Source organism: Ochotona curzoniae, unplaced genomic scaffold (assembly GCF_017591425.1).
Source record: "Ochotona curzoniae isolate NIBS_2020 unplaced genomic scaffold, NIBS_Ocur_1.0 scaffold_2683, whole genome shotgun sequence".
NCBI lineage: Eukaryota > Metazoa > Chordata > Mammalia > Lagomorpha > Ochotonidae > Ochotona > Ochotona curzoniae.
The window spans coordinates 4494529-4514604 of record NW_024467100.1 but is presented as its reverse complement, the minus strand read 5'-3'; the positions used below and the strand labels follow the sequence as shown (position 1 = coordinate 4514604).

Genomic DNA, 20076 nt, shown 5'->3' with positions numbered 1-20076 from the left:
AGCAATCCTGTTGGACAGCATCATTAAAGATAAAGAAACTAAAGTTCTCAAGAGCTTTGGTAACCACTCTCAGGATCCCCAAACCCCAAAGTGGCAGAACCAACTATTCAGCATGATTCCAAGTCGTGCCCTCATTTTCATCTCAACTCCTGACCTTCTTGGTAACCCAGCTGTCTTTAGTTTCCCTTCCAGCTGTGGGAAAGGGCATATTATTTTACCATGCAAATATTATTGACCTGCTCAACTGGAAAGAAGAGAACAGTTTCTGATCCACACCTCCGTTTCCCAAGGTCCACAGATGTGAGGACTTCATCTCTGGAGTTCTGAAATAATTGCTTCTGAAAGACATTTGGGGGCTTCCAGGAATTCTGCAACCCTATTCCTAAGGCAAATCTCTTCGTGGGGAAAAAGACGTCTTGGTGAAATAACCCCATTGTACTGAAAGGATAGCCCTGGAACCTGGAGAAAGTGATCCAGATGGTTGTGCCTAACTCTTTGAGGATCCCGTTGTCTAGATATTTCCCTGCACAGAAAACTAGCCTGATATGTGGAACTTGTGGGGAGCAGGGATCCTCCGTGATTGGTTGGACTACATGCTCCTTTCAGGGATTGGAAGAACTAGATCATGGTAGCCTGAGGTTGAAGAAAGAAAACCCAGGAATTTGGAGACACGGATTTTAGTTGTGATTATACCAGTCATCTGTGTGGCTATTGAACAGTCTGCTCATTGTTCTGGGTCTCAGAGGTTCTGATAAGCGTATCTGTATATAAACATGTACACAACTGACACACAGAGTTACACATTTGAAAGGCAGAAAGAGCAAGAGATAGAAAGAGAGAGAGAGAGAGAGAGAGAGAGAGAGAGAGAGAGAGAGAGAAACAGAACAAAGGCATAAAGAAAGCTCCGATCTGTTGGTTTGCTCCCCAAAGGCCTGTGATGGCCAAGACTGAGCTAGGCTGAAACCAAGAGGTAGAAACTCAAGTACCATCATGTCTGTCACACGGCTAGCAAGGACTCAAGTACTTGAGGCATCACCTGATGCTTTCCAGGGTATGTGTTTGCAGGAAGCTGGATCAGAATGTCCCAGGTACTACATTTTGGCATGCAGGCATCCCAGTGTCTTAACTGCTATGTCAAAAGTTAGCCCCAGAGGATACGATCCCTAATGTGGAGCCATTAGAAGTTCTTCAAATCCTGTTTTTTGGGTCTAAAGTTGATGGTTGCAGTTTGTCCTTTATTTAACAAAGATTGATTTGCCGCCCACTCTCACTCTGCTTGAGTTCAATAACACTTCTGCCAACAAAGCTGTGTGCTCAGAGAGGACCAGGGAAGATGTGTCCATGCCTCTGGCCTTTTATGTCCTGTGTGTGTTTTCCTGGAAGCTGCATATAGGACACTCATTGACGGGCAGCCTGTGGCCTGGAACTAGTGCTGAGAGGGTCAACATCATGCAACAAGCAGCCCTTTCAAGCTCTCAACCTTGGCAGGAGAGTTTGAAAAAATAATTCTTGGGAAGCTGGGGCCTGGTGGCAGCTGCTGCTCCTCAAACTGCTGGCCAGGCCTACCAGAGCACAGGATGGGTTGAGCTCCCAGCTGGGCCAGCAGCAGCTGGGGCTGGTAGTTTTCCACTCTGGGAAACTGGAAAAGTGAATTAGTTTGTCTTTCCAGGAGATTGGTGGGAAGCGGAAGCATCCAGAAACCACCAAAACAACTCAGCAGACAAAATCAGGAGAGACTCTGCTGCAGTGTCTCTTGCTTCCTTTACTAATCTCACTTTTCAATGCTTCTCCTTGCGTCATAGTTTCATAAAGATGACAGGTTGATGGGGCCTGATGAACAACTAAGTGGGCTTGGGGGAAAGTGAGGAGCCTTGACTTAGGACGTCAGCCAGCTTGGCAGTTGTTTCTTCCCTGTTGGCCAGGATCCCTTCCACAGAAGGAGTTTACCTAAAATAGGCACATGCAGTAGGAAAACGACGCTGGTGCTGCTGAGAAGTGCCACGTTGGTTGCCCTGAGCCAAGACTTCTGGTTCCAAGGCCCCAGTGGGATGCGAAAGGCCATCCAAGACCAGCTCTTCTGATGCCCGTTCTCTGGGGCTCCAAGGGATTATTGATTCACCAAGAATCTTGGCCTACTTTCTTAACGTGACTTGGATGTCTTAACTGCTCCTCACCCTTAGATTCATTCATCCCAATTTCTAGACCCCCGAGTCTGATTCTCACTGCTCCAAGATTTTTTACCCAATAAATCCCTTCCTCCATGATCGGAAATTTTGTTTTCTGTGGCTTCAGGTACATTCAATAAACTGTGGACCAGAAAATTCCAGAAACAAACAATTCATGCATTTTAAATTGTGTGTTATTCTGAACAGCATGATGAAATCTCACAACCCCCTGCTCTGTGCACCTGAGGCCTGTGTCACTCACTTCGTCTTATCACAGAGGCTTTGTATCATTTGGCCTCATGACAGGGAGAAGGGTGAGGATGGTACAGTCAAATACATCGAGAGAAAGAGACTACCATTCACAGAACTTTTATTACAGTATATTGTAATTATTTAATATTGATATTGGTTTTTGTTATTAGCACCTTACTGTGCCTCATTTAAATTAAATTTTATCATAGTTATGTATCTATTGGAAAAAACATAGTATGTATAAATGTAATACATGTACAATATAAAATTGTGTATATGTACAAAACTATACAGTTATAGATAATATACAATTGTATATGTGTATAATAAGATATATATTTCAATGTTACGTATGGTTTCAGCGATACACTGCAGAGGGGGGTGCTTAAAATATACTCACAGAGGTAAAGGATGCTGCTATATTGCTTGTGGCTCAGAGGCCAACTCTGGCATAATCTTCTTCATCTAGTCACAGAATAAGAAGCCTGCCTGTCCCTATTCTTCCGGTCCTCTGGGCCTCTCCTCTTGTGTGAAACTTGATGGGTAATTATCCAGTAACCATGGGCTACTGCTTGTGTCAGAGTTCTTTTTCCTCTCCTGCATACACCGCAGCCTTTGAAAAGGTGATCCTGGACCCCGTGTGGCAGCCTAGTGGCCAAAGTCCTTGCTTCCCAGATCCCACATGGGTACTGATTTGTGTCTCGGCAGCCCTGCTTCCATTCCAGCTCCCTGCCTGTGGCCTGGGAAAGCAATCAAGGACAGCCCAAAGCCTTGGGACCCTGCACCAGTGTGGGAGACCCGGAAGAGGCTTTGGGCTCCTGGCTTTGGATCAGCTCGGCTACAGCCATTGCAGCCACTTGGAGAGTGAATCAACAGATGGAAGATCTTCCTCTCTGTCTGTCCTCCTCTCTATATATCTGCCTTTTCAGTAAAGATAAATAATAAACATTTAAAAAAGAAAAAAGGTAGTCCTGGTCCTGCACCTGCTGCTTATAATCTTCTGGATGTGTGAACTGTAGGAAGACAGTGCCACTTGGACAAGTACTGACATTTGTCAGGATAGGCACTGCCTTCTGAAACACGATGGAGCAGGCTATGTCCTCAAGGACACGTAGTAAATACCTGAAATGGTCAAGTATATGAGGAGCACTGGGCAGGGAAATGACTTCATCATAGTTCACTGTGCAATGATGCTCACAGTCTCTACTTAGCCACCTTTGCATTCATGCTTCCATACCCACGCCTAGTACTACTAGTACCTTTAAGTACTAGCACTTCCGGTATTTTCTAGTACTGTTGCTTAATTATTTGGCAAGTGTATGTTGAGCTTCTAATGAGTACTGAATGCTAGCAGGTGTCAAAGGAGAAAAGGAAGAACCAGACATGATTCTATTTTCATTATTTTCAACAATGCATTCTGGTTTGGTGTGTAGCACAGCAGTGAGGCTCCTGCTTGGCCTACCCTTATCCCATATTGGAGTGCTTGTGTTCAAGCTCAAGTTTTGTGCTGAATTCTAACTTCCTTCTTACATGTATGTTGGGTGACAGCAGATGATGGCCCAAGAGATGTTGGGTCCTTGAAGCTCATGTGGGAGACTCTAGTTGATGGACCTCATGCATTCAAAGGAATGAAATAAAGCCAGTGTGCTGAGACCTAATGGGTAAAAGTCTGGGGATGACACAAGATGAGGCCAGAGAATAGGTTGAAGTTCATCAGACAGGCAATGTGGGTGACACTTTATGAAGAGTGAGAAACTGTGGGAAGATTTTGTCGGGAAGCTTTTGTTTTAGGAGGCTCACTTTATTTACACTGTACACAAGTGTCAATAGAGCAACCAGAAAGAGGAACTGGAAGGCTGTATGGTAATCCAAATGCATCCAGCTGAGCCCTGTAGGGGTGGGGTGGGGCAAAGATAGCTGGACTCAAGAAATCTGTGGGAAGTGGACTTTTGGGAACTTGCTGAGGGACTAGATAACTGAAAGAGACCACGTTTACCTCTCACCCTCTGGTTGTTTGCAAGAGTAGCATGCCACCTGTCACTCTACTTCTTCCCATAATGCTCTAATGGTCTCTAGGGATAAAGAGCCAATCATTCCAGCTCTGAAGGGTCCCTCTCCGGTGCTCAGTAATGTCCTTACCTCTCTATTGTCTGCTCAGAGTTGCCTTAAAGCCTTTTGTTTGGTGGAAGGACTGGTTGGGATGATGATGATGAGGGGAACACAGATATATTTAACATCTCTTTAGAGAGTTGAAGCTTCATTTTGTATCCTAGTCCCTCCACTTCTTGATTGTGAGTGCACATCAATGTCGCCTGGAGGGCTGGGCCCATCCCCAGAGCTTCTAGCTCAATAGATTCAGGACACAGACCGAGAATTGCACTTCAAGAAAGTTCTCATGTCATGCAACCCTCTGAGCATCATAGCTCTAAAACAATGAAAAGTGAAATGCATTATGGTAAGGGAGAAAAGAATCTTCGGTGATAGTACTTTGACATTAATACAAGATTCTATGTTGGCTCTCTCTCTCTCACACACACACCCCTCTATACGAACTTCACTTCTATTTTTATGCTTCTGTTTAATAGTGAAAGTCCTCAAAAATGAAAAAGTGCCACAAAATAATAACATTCCTAACCCCAGAAAGTATAATCCCATTGAAAAGTTAGATAAAGACAACTTGAAGCAGAAATGGATCTGGGAGGAAGGCACCTGGAACAGGGCCACACAGCAGAGGCACCGGGAAATTTACAAATCAGGAGATTCCTGAACTCATCTTCAGATACAACAAAGCCAACTAACAGTGGCTGCTCAGCACATACCCTAGGCCCTCCCCTGGTCATCCTAAAACCATTGGCATAGACTGGCTTTTGGGAAACCCAACCCTGCAGAATGTCAATCCAGCTCCCTTGCTTTCCACATAAGGAATCTGAGGCCTAGGAGCTTGCTCCTACCCCCACATGGTATAGGTGGCAGAGAGAGGAGTGGATTTGACCTCTTGATTTTCAGAGGTTGTATAGCTTTGTGGATTTCAGATCTTGTGTTTATTCAAAGGATGGTGGAGTTCGCTTAAATGTGTAATCAATGGAGGATGTGAAATAGTGATTGAGAATTCTTATATCTTCTGACACTTGAAAATGCTTCTAAATGGATATCATTATTAGTGTAATTTATCAAATTTAATAAGGTGCTGATTCTAAGCTGCCTGACTGCTTCAAATGCCTCTAAGAAAGAACAAAACACTGCTACTTTAACTGTTGCTTAAAAATGTCATGTGGAGTTTAGACATGTTAAGAGGAAGAACAGGAAACACAGTATCCTATTTCTCTTTCCTCTACCTCATGTCAACGTTTGCATTATTAAAGCAAATCTTTAAGCAGTGAATGTCAATTCCTGAAGAGAAGGCATTTTGTGTGTGTGAGGAACTGTAAAGGGACCTGTGTGGCTTTGGCAGAGAATGGGGTAGGGTAAGGTCCCACATAGCCAGGGGACAGATCTGCAGGGCCCTGTAGTTCCTGTAAAGAATGGGAATGTTACTGAAGTGTTCTAGGCAAGAGTTTGAAAGGTACACGGTGAAAGGTAAGCAGAGGGAGTTCAGCAAGGAGATTATTGTACAGCGCCTCATGAGAGAGGACAGTGAATTGGCTCAGGATGGTAGCAAAATAGGTGAAAGGAAGCCAGGGGTGTGGAAGACATTTCTCGTGTAGCCAACAAGGTTTTCTACTGACTGGGGGATTAATTACAGGACAGGAAGAAAGTCAAGGAAGGCCTCAGGATTTGGAGGTTGAGTGATTGAGAGAATGGAGTCAACTGAAGTGGTATGATTAGGAGTTGAGGTTTGGAAGAAGTCTATATTTTACTCAACTTTATTCTCAGTCCTGATCTGTATCTTTCTCTAAGGTTTATTTTTTCTTTTCAATAAATATTTTTTGAGTAGCTGTTCTCTCTCCAGATATGCACTGGTGAGTAAAAATTAACAAAACGTACCTTTTATTTCCAGAAAGTTTGCCATCTGTTGGTAAGATAAGATATACAAATAATTATAATTTTTCCTTAACAAAGCAATAAGTCTTTAATGTCATAATAGGGATACTTAAAATGCCAGCAATCAGAGGCGGAAGGCATTTATTACCATTAGTACTTATAAGTCTTTAGTTCCTTACATTGCAAAATTAGAGTTCTAATGTAATACCTTCACTGTCATTGGGGGTATACTGGTCTCCTTGCTGTACCTCAAACATCCTTAGTTTCAAGTATGCTACTTCCTCAAGCACCTGTTTGTGTTTGCTGTTCTTTTTCATAAACCTCCCTTCTGAGAGTCACCTGGCTTGCTCTCTCTCCGCTTGGGTCTTTGGTCAGTCGCCTTATCCATGAGTCCTTCTTGACTACATAAAGGGACGCCTATTCCCTCTACATATTGTATTTCTGTTTCTAGCACCTGTCATGTTTCCTTATATTATATACAAGGCAACTTCCGAAAGTTTGCAGAAAATGGAAACAAGTTTGAATTTAGAGAATAGGGGGATGGCTCTTTAATCATATGGCTTGTTCATCATGACAAATGGATCATAGTGATAAGGAGATGATAACAGTAGGAAATGCTAAGTGTGGGGCAGGTGGGGATGCTGTATTCACGATTTTTGTTTTGTGAATTTAAAATTATTCTGAGATAAAAAGCTTGACAAATAAGTTTATTTTGGTATCTCTAATTTTTAAAATTTATGCATAGATTTTTTTTCCCAAAAATTTTTCATGAAGTTTTGAAGATTAACCACAACATTCTGGGAAATGAGGTTGGATACGGGGGTCTGGTTTCATGAACAAATGCTTGGTTTCAGAAGAGAGGATGCCAGGGAGCAATTCATGCTAAGGTACAGTGCTTCTGCCAGCAACCAAGTATAGGAGCAGCTGGCGTCAAGCCATTGGCTTGGGCTATTGGGAAAAATTTGGAATTGGGACATAGTGTCAAATCTCTACAAATGAATAAGCATGGGCCTTTTGCTCATGTCTTTATGTAAATTTTGAGAATAATTACCTGGACCTGCCTGCTCCATAAGCTATGCTGTTTTAAGGGTGAAAAAGAAACAAGGTATGGGAAACCATTTTGCAAACTGTTAAAAATTCTTATTTTTGGAGTCAGGATGGCAACTAGCAATACCATGACAATGGATGGTAGCCAGAGAAGCCAGAAATACCTGTGTTAGCCAGCCAGAAGGCCTTCTCAAGAGGTCTCCGTGGCAGGCAGACACACGCAGCACAGTAGCAAGGGAGGAAGCAGAGCTCCACTGCATTAGTAGCCAGGATTCGTCCCAAATGTTAATACATCTGAAAAATGCATTGGAGCCTCTCACTATTTAGTAGAGCCACTGGGGCTGGGGATTAAAACACTTAGCACACCCAGCAATGTCAAGAACTGAGCTGAGGGAGGAAGACATCACAGCTGGCCTGAGATAAGGGTGTGGTTTGAGAGGTCTGGAAGGAACCAACAGCACATCACGAACAGACCTCACCTCTGGGTAACTTTGGCCCCACTGACATCTTGCATTAGTATTTGCCCATCCCACTATTCATTGCAATGTCACTTCTCAGAGAACATGCAATCGGAGAAACAGTTACTTCATCCCAAAACATTTCAGATATGTATCTCAAGTTAGAGCAAAACGTATCACACATCAGGTGAAGAAATGATGTTTGGTAAGAATAAACAAGATGAGACTAGACTGCCATATTCACGTCTTGACTCAATTCAAGATGGAGAACGTAGTCAGTAGGGAACATGAAAATGTTCTCTTTAGGAAAAGGAGCGTGCTTCTTGCCAAAACTGCTGGCATAGGCTTTGCCTAATTGTTATTTCTTTAAGTGTCAGCTACTCCTTGGCCTAGAGCCATTTATGCCTTTGCTAGGAGCAGATCGCAATCAGGCGCTCTCCTGGTGTGACACTGGCAGAAGGGCCCTGCTGCCTCCAGTTCTTCAGAGTAGCAGTGGAAAGCCTCATTCACCAAGCTGGTGTGTTTTTTAAGCACAGAAGTTCTGCTGCTTCTGAGCCAGGCTTGCACACAGAGCTTGCATGAATCCTTTTTTTGTTCGGTGCTTTGCTCCCTCTCCAGGACACTTCCAGGAACTAGGTCTTAGGACCTACTAATACTTCAGTTTTCCCTCTACTGTCCTCTTGCAAACCTGGGAACATCTCCCTGCCATCTCTATCCTAGCATTCCTTAAGGAAGGCAGGATTTCTTGGAAGTTAATTACCTATGAGCAGTTTATTTTTGTCTTATAAACGTACATCTTAGACATGAAACAGCATGGATACCTGGTTACTGCTTTAAAAATGCATAGATCAAAACCTCAACATTTTATTGTGCCTTAAGTAGTGTTATTTTTGTAAAACTTTATTGAAGTGTAATTTGCATATAAGAAAGTAAACACACGATTTGAAGGCCAAGGTGTGGTCTAGTGGTTAAGATGCTTGCGTGGTACCACATTGGAGTAGTTGGTTTAAAGTCTTACACTCACTCCCAAGCCACATTCCTGTTAGTGCATTCAGACCCCAGGAGGCAGCAGGTGGTGATTCAAGTGAATGAACTCCTGCCAGTCACATGGGAAGGTCGGGAATAAGTTTCATCTTCCTGGTTTTGACCTGACTTGCTCCTGACGTTTGTGAGCATTTGGGGAGTGAACTAGCAGATGGGAGAGTTCTCTCTCTGTCTCTCTCTCTGTCTCTCTCTCTGTCTCTTTCTCTCTGTCTCCTTCTCGCCATCTCTCCATCTGCTTCTCTCTTCCCCTTCTGTTAAAAAATGACAAGCTATACTTAAAAAAAACACAATTTGATCTGTTTGACATATATATCCGAGAAAATCACCACTGTCTTGAAAACAAGGACCACATTCACCTCTGCCCCAATTTTTTTTTCTTCTTTGTGATTCTGACCACTCTCCTACCCCTGAGAAAGCACTGATCTGCTTCCTACCACCCTACAATGACTTGGCTACACATTCAGAATTACAAAAGGTGAAAGCAGACAATATGTACTCTTTTGTCTAACATGTTTCAACTCAGCTGGATTATTTTTGAAATTTATCCATGTTAGAGCATTCATGGACAGTTCATTCCTTTTTATTGCTGAATAGAGGTGGGACTAAGAGAAGCAAGTGAAGTGTAGAAGATATAAAAATGTACTTAATTTTTTACTGCTACTACTATGCTAGGAGCACTTAAGATTTTCCCTGTTAATACATTTAAGGGTTATGTGCAGAGTTATTAACTATAGGCACAGTGCTGTTCAGCAGAGCTCTAAAAACTCTTTATCTTATAGAAGTGACACTTGGTACTCATTGAGCATCAGCTCCCTATTTCCTGCACCCTCCATCCCTGGAAACCTTTATTCTATTCTCTGGTTCTATGAATGTGGCTGTTACACTTCACCTAAATGGAATCACTCAATAGTTTATACATTTTGCTCTTTTTGATTATTTAGCACAGGAGGATAAATCTGGACCATGCTACTCTAACTTGGTAGGAATCAGAAGTCCATCCCCAGAGGTTATTGTTTTCAGAAGAGCTAGAACATTCTGCTGATGGGAACCAGCAATGTGCCTTTAACCCCTTTATAGGAGAGTGTGTAGGTTTCCTTCTCAGTTTTATGCACTCTTCTATCTAGAGGAAAAGGAAGAAACTACTGCTTAGAAATTGATTACGATAATCATGAGTAGGGAAGGGCCTGTGACTGGGTTGTCACCAAATACAAAGGTTCAATCAACATGTTACATGACACTGGATCACATTATTTATTGGGTTTGGCTGATGGTCATATTTTGGAAATCCCAATTGCTTTTGGAATCTGAATCACCAAGAAAAGTCTTGCAGAGTCAGGGTGATGAAATCGGGGTAATGGAAGACACAGCAAAATTTAAAATCTCTTATTAACTGTTCAGTGATCGGTGACATTCTTCTTTATCGGCTCTGCGAATATAAATCAAAGCACATCCTTTTCCATTTCTCTTGGTCCAGCCATATGCCGCTATCCTCTGGGCATGTCAGGAGGCCACATTCCAGATGAAGACATCACAGCTTCCAGTCAGTGGTCAGAATCCACAGCTGCCAAATACGGAAGGTGAGGATGGTTACCACAGAAGAGCCTGAGTTCTTGGGTGGGCAGATTTCCTGGATAGGAGAAAAGGGGTGGTACTGGCAGGAGCTGGTAGGAATGGGACAAGGACATCCATGGGCTTATCCTGCTGCGTGTGTTTTCAGGGACAGTTTGGTTGCCTGTGTTGGTCCTGCAATCCCATTGCAACCACAGAAACCCCAGAGCAACAATCCCCACAGGGAACGGGTTCACTGAATGGCAGTATAGTTGCTTTCCTTGGCATTCTCACTGTGAGTCGCTGCAGGAGGCAGGCCAGCATGGCAGACATGGGGCCGTACAGGTTATACAGGACACCAGGAATTAAGAAAGCTGCTCTCCTCAGCGGATGTCTGTGAATCATTACTCACTATACAAGGTGTCATGGGCTTCCCCAAAGTTCTCTCTCAAGGGTATCTCCCGTAGAAGAGCTTTCCTCATCCTTAAATAGAATGTGATGAGTTCCTTGCAGTGTAACTTCAGAGTTCCTCCAAATTCCAAAACTCCAAACTCAAAAACTGCTCTGCTAGTTGGGGCTTCATCCTCCTCCCAATTTAATTCTTTTCCTGGAGAGGGTTGATTTTGTCAAAAGCTTAATTATCTCTAAGGAAACCAGCCTGATAAACCTCCATAATATTTAGTTTAATGTATGAAACACTAGAGTGATGGGTGGTGCTGTAGGAATGCAGCAGCAATTGAGTGGGTAACATCTGCGGGAAGGGAGTGCTCCGGAGAAGAAGGAAAGTGGCAAGAAGTTGCCAAAACAAACCTTACACTGATTGCCTAATTATACTGAGTGTAGCTCAGCCTGGATGTAAAACCAGAGTTGTTACTACTCCCCTGACCGGTCCTTAGCCTTGTCCTCCTCTTTGGTTTCTATGGCTGTCTCTGGTTGTGCGTATCCTGATGGTTAGAATACCACTGCAGCGCAGAGCCCACATGCAAGATTCTAGGAACCATCCTTCTGCAACCCTGTGACTTAATGTCCAAGCGGGAATGACTGGAGTTATCAGGCTGATTCTCAAAGTGGGAGGAGGAAGGGATGGTGAAATGACTGTAGAGCGAGCCAGGCTAGAAGTGTTTCATTTCCCTTGAGGCTTTATACATCAGGATGGAACATAAAGGTTACCAGGGAAAGACTCCAGCTCCCTGCTGGCGACTCCCTTTGAATTCCATGGAACTTCACGAAAGGGAAACTAATCACAAATAGGTATTATGGGAGAGTCAGATTGGTGAGGAGAACCCCTAAGGAGCTCATCTACATTGAACACCCAGCCTACTCTCTCCCCTCAAAACAGTGCAGCTGCTTGCTGTGCATCAGTAAACAACTGCATAGCTTCATGTTCGCTCCTTTCCCACCTAACTCTCGTTTCTCAAGGCTGGACTCAGAAGAAGGGGATGGAGCCTGGTGCCCAGAGATCCCAGTGGAACCTGATGACCTGAAGGAGTTTTTGCAGATTGACCTGCACACCTTACACTTTATCACTCTTGTGGGGACCCAGGGCCGCCATGCTGGGGGGCATGGCATTGAGTTTGCCCCCATGTACAAGATCAACTACAGTCGGGATGGCACTCGCTGGATCTCATGGCGGAATCGACATGGGAAACAGGTAGGAAGAAGAAGCTTCCAGACTCTGGGATGTCCAACACCATTTTTGTCTTAGGCTAGAAGAGCACAAGTTGTCTATGTAGGTACGTGTGTCTGCAGACGCAGTGTGCCCTGGTTGATGTCTGGCCAGAGGTGAAGGAGGGCAGAAAGTGGGCCCAGAGAATAGCACAGCTGTGAGGAAGGCACAGTGGATCTGTTCTATTTCCTAAGAGAAAAAGGAAGCCTACTGATAGAATGGTGGAGGCGAAGGAGCATGAGCATGCTTTTATCTTATCACCTCACTTTCCTCTTCTCTCTCCTTAGGTACTAGACGGAAATAGTAACCCTTATGACATTTGCCTGAAGGACTTGGAGCCACCCATTGTGGCCAGATTTGTTCGCTTCATTCCAGTCACTGACCATTCCATGAATGTGTGCATGAGAGTGGAACTTTATGGCTGTGTTTGGCTAGGTAGGTCATGAGGACAGGGAGCTTATAGGTCTTATGACAAACCCCATTCCCTAGGAAATAGATAATCGAATCAGGAAGGGACGGGCTCATTTATCCCTGTAAGGGTGGGAAAACTTTGTTCTGCCAAGGATCATTTAGATATTTATAACATCATCAGAGGAATACACTACCAAGTTAAAAGACTAGCCTGCTACAGACTTGTTGAACTTCAAATCCAACCTGTGGCTGTGTTGGCAGGGTGAACCCAAATGAGCTCGTGACTGGACGTTCCCTACCCCCATGAGGTAAATCCCTCTTGGTTAGAAGCAGGAGCATGGCCTATCCACCCAGGGTTTGGTGCTCCACACCCAGAATGATGCAGTTTGTTGACTGCTATTGAGGAGTGATCTTCAGCAAGGAACCCTGTGTGCCCAGAATGAGAGCTAGTGGACATGCTGTGCAGCTTGCAACCTGGAAGCTCTTGTGGCTCCCAGGGGTAGTTGGTCTGCTTATCAAGCACAATGCCTTCTCCAGGGCACTGACAATTGTGTTTTTCTTGGCAGATGGCTTGGTGTCTTATAATGCTCCCGCTGGGCAGCAGTTCGTACTCCCTGGAGGATCCATCATTTATCTGAATGATTCTGTCTATGATGGAGCTGTTGGTTACAGGTACATTCTGGGGAATCTTGGTCACTGGAATGAGAAAATGGCCACTAAGAGCGAAGAACATGTTCTTATGCTTTAGGAGGAATGACCAATTAATCAACCAACAAACCAGTATTTATTAAGTCCCTATAGTATACATTGTGAAATAATACAGATAAAATAAAAATATATGGAATTTACTTCCAAAGGACTTAAATCCTAATTTAGGAAGGAAAAGCAACCATATAGAAAGCAACACTAAATCACACAAAGCAAGGACTCAATTTTGTGTTGCTGAGTGTCATATGCGTATTTTTTGATCTTGCAAGTGGAACATAATGACACAAACATTGTTATATAAATAAAGGGCAAGAAGAATTGGAGTAGGTCAAGGCATTCAGAAAGAATAGATTATATAAATATAAAAGTTAAAAACATGAAGAGAAGCAGATTAGTAAAGTTTATATTAGACACAAGAAGTTTCTAGGATGAGATAAGAAATTTGAATTCCTTCCATGGGGAAGGAAAACAGAAGGGTACCACGGAAACAGCACTAAAGACAAGAATGGAACAAGGAAAGGTTTTATATGCACCAATGGAGGACCATGATGGACGAGTCTGAGCAGGTGCAGTAGGAACTTAGAATAGAAATGGTTCTACTTATCTTGCTTTACCCCAAGCCCTGCCATTCTTCTTGTAAATCACTCCAGCACTTTGTCCTTAGCTCCATCTTTACCTACAAAGATTGAGCCTGGAGTGAGATCAGATTATAGTGAAATCCAGATCAGATAGGATTTTCTAGGAATTGAAAAATGAAGATATTAGTGAGTCTTTGGAATGAGAGTGTAAAATTATAGGACTTCTGTGGATGTGGATGAGAAAAATAGATCATTGTTCCAGCTGGCGTCCCTTGGGTGAAGTTCTTGATCTTCCAATCTCCTGTTCCTAGTCACTGCCTTTACTTTTGCTTAAAGGTTGTGTCCCATTTACCTAACCGTCTTATCAGCATCTCAGTCAACCACACCCAAGTATTACACAAGGCGTGGAGGAAAACAGCTCAACTTAATTCGCTTTAATATACTAAATCTTCGCAAATTAGTCATGACTCTGAGCAAATTTTGGCTCTGTGTTGTCACTACTCAACAATAACGAAGAAAAAAATAATTTAATTCCACCTAATAATTGAGGTAATGACTTCTCTGGTTGGTGTGTGACTGAGTGATGGAACCAAAGACACTTAGACCAGAGTCTTAGGAAATGTGGTAGAGCAGCAAAAGTTACTTTTTTTTTAATGAAAAAGTAACAAAAGATACATTCCTTGTAGTAATTCTAATAATTTAAAGGCATGTAAAGTCAATATAATTTAAAAAAAATGTTTTCTATTCTATAGGATTTTAATCCAGAAAATATTAATAGATCTTTTTTAAGTTAGTACTGCTTTTCATAGGATTTTTATGGGAGTTATTATTCTGGGGCCATTGGGAAATATATTTATTACAAGTATACTTATATTCTTCCAGTCTTTTGATTTGTAGAGAAAAGAAAGACAAAACCTTGAAAAGGAGATCCAAACGCTGCTCATCAAAGATAAGACCAGTCCAATTGAGTAATTTTTCAAACATGTTTAATGAGCAAATCTATCTCAAAATGTGTATATAAGACTGGCACAATTACTCCTAATTGTTTTCTCCAATTCACAAATTCCCTAGGCCATGAGTCTGATCATATCCCTCAGGAGTCAAATCCATTTCTACTGGAGAGTGGCTCTCCCAAATTATTCTTTCAGGAGAATTCTGATAGGGCTCCCAAAGCTTGAGGACAGAAAATTTTTGCATGACCTGCTTTTGCCGTGTCCTTCCACTAGAAAAAGAAAAGAGGCATCTTCATGTCCTTTAAAAAGTCAGAAAAATATGTAAACACACTTATATCCCAAGCTGCAGTCATGGGATGTAAACTCAGTCATTGAAAATAGAGTTTTGCACTCAGAAAAGTCTGCTGAGCCGAAGGATAAAATTGAATCCAGTGCTTGAGACTCCCATGAAATGAATGTGTCCTATTCTATGGGTCTAATATTTTACCTATTAAATGAAAATAAAATATAAATCAGAATTTTAAATTGGCTAAGTTTATTACTACTCTTTTTTGACATCAAATTGAGCTGTTGGAGATGTAGGGTAGAAGAAAACTTAACTGGTTTCTGTGAGATTGATTTACTGAATAAGGGCAACAGGTAACCAAAGGAGAGTCAGGGAAATTCCCACCATGCTCTGGGAACATTTATTTAGTGATGGGACAAGTGCTACTATTTACTGTAGTGCCCATCCTATACATACATTAGTCAATTAATTTGATAATATTGGGTCATCAGGATATTATATTCATTATACTCATGTATGACTAGGCAAGGACACAATGAATTATAGAAAGTTTTTCTTACAAATCAACAAGATAATGGAAGTTTCGCTACTAATGCATACCATTTTTGTAAGATTTATTAATACAAAATTCTTAGTTTTCTATTTATTTATCCATGCATAAGTGTATCGGTACTGTAGAACAAATTTGAGTTTTTATGACAGTTCCACTGTCAAGATAATTAGATCTTACAAAACTCAGGGTGAAGCACTTGGATGAAAGTTTTCCCATACACGTGATTAACTCCAGATTCGCCTCTCTCTTCCTTGTCCTGGTCTGGCCTGAGTAGCATGACTGAAGGGCTGGGCCAGCTGACAGATGGAGTATCTGGCTTGGATGATTTCACACAGACCCATGAATACCACGTGTGGCCTGGCTATGACTACGTGGGCTGGAGGAATGAAAGTGCCACCAATGGCTACATCGAGATCATGTTTGAATTTGATCGCATCAGGAATTTCACCACCATGAAGGTCAGTGGAGTGGGTGTGCTGGAACAACTTCAAGGAGGGCAAAATCTCAATGTGGTAGAGAAAAGGCCTGCTAGAGACAGGGGAGGTGAGGCCAGCAGAGCTTCATTCAAGTATCTGTTCCATTAAGTAGCTGTGTGCATTCCAAAATCACTTCCTTTTGAGTATTGAACTTACACATGCTCTTTTTTCCCCTCTTTTCTTCCAGCACCAGAGCTTTTGTGCCCACTCCAGTAGGCATGGTAGTTGTGCTGACTGGATTAGTTTATCACAGGTCAAAATTACACTTACAGATTTCAAACCATCCAAAAAAAAATGTATCGAAGCCGGATGATGTTTTTCTGACTTTTATCATAGCCTGTCTGACTTCATTGTTCAGTAAAACTGAAACAGTTACTTCATGTCAAAGAGGTTTTAGCACATGGTTTCATCATCAAAACATTTGGAGGATGATGGAAGGGAAAAGTCAAGTGCTTTGTTAAATTTCTGTGTGGCACATGTACACAGAACTTTGGTCTGGGAGCCCAGGGTTCTAGACCCAGCTCTTCTGTGACTCACCGCCAGCAATCCAAACCTTTCCAAGTATCAGTTACTCCCCAGTAACTGAGGAAGTTGGGCCAAATGGTTTTATAACGTCTAGTAGCTCAGATATTCTATTTTTAGAATATCTATGGTCTGTCTCTTTAGTCATGAAATTTCTGTCATCATTGCTGCTTCTTCCGGTGCTAAAAATAAATTTAGAACTTTTCGACTACCAGAAATCTGGGGAGGGTATGAATGGAAGTTGTAATGGAAGATTACAACTCAGGACTGGTACACAACCTTAAAATGGAAACAGGAAATCATTCCTAGAATGACAAGCATGATTTCCATCCTTTAAAGTTCTTAAACCTGAGGGATAGAGGCCAGCAGAAGTTCTTCTCCATATACGGTGGAGCCAAAGGAAATGATACTGAATTCCCATCGAGGGATTTGAGTTAGCTACAAATATGCAAACCCCGGTTTTTGAGGCTTGGTGAATGAACACAGCAAGGTGTTACAGAAAGGCTGGCGTGAAAGCTTTGTTCCTGTTGACTCTTTTTTTTTTAAGTTGATTTATTATTTGATAGAGTTATGGATAGAATTGGGAGGTTGGGGCAAGAGAGAAAAATATCTCCCATTTACTAGTTCAATCCCCAGATGGCCACAAATGTCTGGCCCAGACAAAGCCAGGAGCCAGAAGGTTTATCCAGTTCTCCTGCACAGGTGTCAGGAGTCCAAATTCCCAGGCCATCAACAGGCAGCTGAGTGAGTAGAGCAGCTGGGACATGAACCACTTTTTGCAGGTGGCAGCTTTACTCACTCTGCGACGAGGCAGGTTCCATGCTGGGAATATTTGAAAAACTATACAAATATCCTGGTGAAAAGATCATAGCAGTCGGCAAGAGGGTGCGTTCAAATTCCCAACAGACCTGTTTTCTTATCTCAGCAACCATCCGTGAGGAAAATTCATGTTTTCTGCAAAATCTAGACTGAAATCTGTTAAGAGACTGAAAAACGTTGACACGTGGCATGTGAAATGGGATCTCTAAGAGAATTGAAGCTGTTTTTCACTTTATACTTTTTTCCAGTTCCTTATAAAGGAGTGACCTGGCTTTGGAAAGCACATAGAGGAAGCAGGACGGCAGTCATCTTTGTACCTTGGTTCAGGGCCGCTCACATCTGGGGGGGATGGCAGTTGTGGCTGAGAGTGTGTACACTCAATTCAGAGCAAGGCAGGATCTGACAGCAAGGTGCTCCAGCCTTCCTTAACAGAGGAGGAAGCAAGCAACAGGAAGGGGTATGGCCAGGGCACACAGCCATGTGGAGGCGACCAGGGTTGCAGCTCAGGTTTTATAGGGACTAACCACAGGGAAGTTCCTGGAAGGGATAATCCAGAGCAAGCCTGATGCTCAGAAGCAGAAAGGTCTGGGATTTTACTGGGTTAGCTTTCACTGTGTCTCCATGAGACCCAGCAGTACCAATTTGTCTCTCACCTGCGCCTTTCTCTGCCAGGTCCACTGCAACAACATGTTTGTGAAAGGGGTGAAGATCTTTAAGGAAGTGCAGTGCTACTTCCGCTCTGAAGCCAATGAGTGGGAACCGAACGCTGTCTCCTTCCCTCTTGTCCTGGATGATGTCAACCCCAGCGCCCGGTTTGTCACAGTGCCTCTCCACCACCGAATGGCCAGTGCCATCAAGTGCCAGTACCATTTTGCTGACACCTGGATGATGTTCAGTGAGATCACCTTCCAATCGGGTAGGATGCTTTGGGTCCCACAGGGTAATGAAGGAGGGAGGCGCATGTCAGGTGTTCCCTGGCAGGTGTCTGCAAGGAACAGGGTTGATCAGGTGGCTCCCTGTTGATGGACAGAGTACTCCTTCATCTGGCTGCTTTCAGCTGCGGAGGAACAGGGGTGAGGATGAAGTGAACAGTATATCTCATTGGCTCTTTCCTCATATGAGGGACATTTTCTGGAAAAAAGATGAATGGTAAAAAACTAGAGAAAAAATAATAAGAAAATGCATTGAAAACTATATAAATTAAGGAGATTAAGGGAATCTGCTCCTAAAAATTCTTAAGGCATTTCAATTAAAATCCCTAAATCCATACAAAAATAAACTGAATAATTAACCTCACTCAACATTCATTAACCAAAAATTTTACTGCATTCATTTCAATTATTCCTCCTTTTTTTTTTTTTGCTACAAGACTTTGAAACAGATCTGAAGCATCGTTTGATTTCCTTTACAGAAATTTTTAAAATACATCTAAGAAAAAAATCATCTTCATAATCGTACTACCACTATAAATTATCATAATATTTATTAATAAGCCAATATTTCCTATTATACTCTCTATATTTAAGTATTCCTATTTCTGATCATGTCTTTCCATTGATATCTTCATTGAATGTGGATCCAAATAAAATCCTTTGATGAATTTCCCTTATATCTCTGCTAATTTTAAAACTTCTCTATTCAATCACCTTTTGAGAAGAAATCATTCTAGTTTGCTTATGGCTTTCTGTGGTGTCATTTCACTCTAGTGTTGGCTACTGTAAACTAGAGATTATATTCATAGACTAATTTGATTCCAGTTGAATATTTATTTGCCTAAGGATTCTTAGTGCTCTCTGTCATGTATTGAATCTTATCATAGGGATGTGACATTGGCTTCTCTCACTTCCAGTGAAATGAAGAAGACTTTCTGGTTTCAAGAGTTTATCTTTTCATGAGAAAGTTCCATGAACATCTTTTATCCCAGATATTCACGTCCATTGGTGATCCCTTCTGAATTATTTCACTGGGGGGTCTCACATGGTGATTTTCTCATCCTTACATTCTCTGCATTTATTAGCCAAGTTTCTTCTGAATTTCCTCAAGCAATTGTTTACCCTGAAATACAGTTCACACTGAAAGAGCGAGAATATGTGATTAACTTATACCTTTAATGTCAGTTTTCAGATTATTAAAATGATGTTCGAGTTACCTTTAATAGTACCTATTGAGTTTCTTCTTTTTACGTATATTTTTAAAAATATTAATGTATAGAGAAAAAAATTTCATAAGTACTATTCCAAAAAGAAATCCACACTTCTCTCATCATCTCATTTATATATATATACATATGTATATGTGTATATACATATATATTTTTATATAAACCAGGTACTATGCCCAATCTTGAGAAACAAAATATTGGTTTATGAGTTTATGTCTTTAAATGTAAGAAGGATGAGTATCATTCCACTAAATGGATCGCACAATATACTAGCTTGCCATTCTCTTTCAGGAAGTTCCTACCTGGCATCTTCCAACCAGCTCTGATCTTCTCTTCTTTCCTAACAGATGCTGCAATGTACAACAATTCTGGGGCCCTATCGCCTTCTCCTATGGCACCTACAACCTATGGTATGTGACTCCTTAGCTAGAAATATTAAGTTGAAGGA

At 42.1% G+C, this 20076-nt stretch overlaps 1 protein-coding gene across 1 annotated transcript in view; it reads left to right on the top strand.

Moving 5' to 3' along the window:
* DDR2 (discoidin domain receptor tyrosine kinase 2) overlaps positions 1-20076 on the top strand; it is a 131056-nt gene that overhangs the window by 93183 nt on the left and 17797 nt on the right. The window contains exons 3-9 of the mRNA XM_041003248.1: positions 10422-10524; positions 11915-12146; positions 12449-12596; positions 13139-13244; positions 15925-16108; positions 18140-18383; positions 19976-20038. Coding sequence (XP_040859182.1) covers positions 10422-10524; positions 11915-12146; positions 12449-12596; positions 13139-13244; positions 15925-16108; positions 18140-18383; positions 19976-20038 — 1080 coding nt within the window. The remainder of the gene's footprint in view (positions 1-10421; positions 10525-11914; positions 12147-12448; positions 12597-13138; positions 13245-15924; positions 16109-18139; positions 18384-19975; positions 20039-20076) is intronic.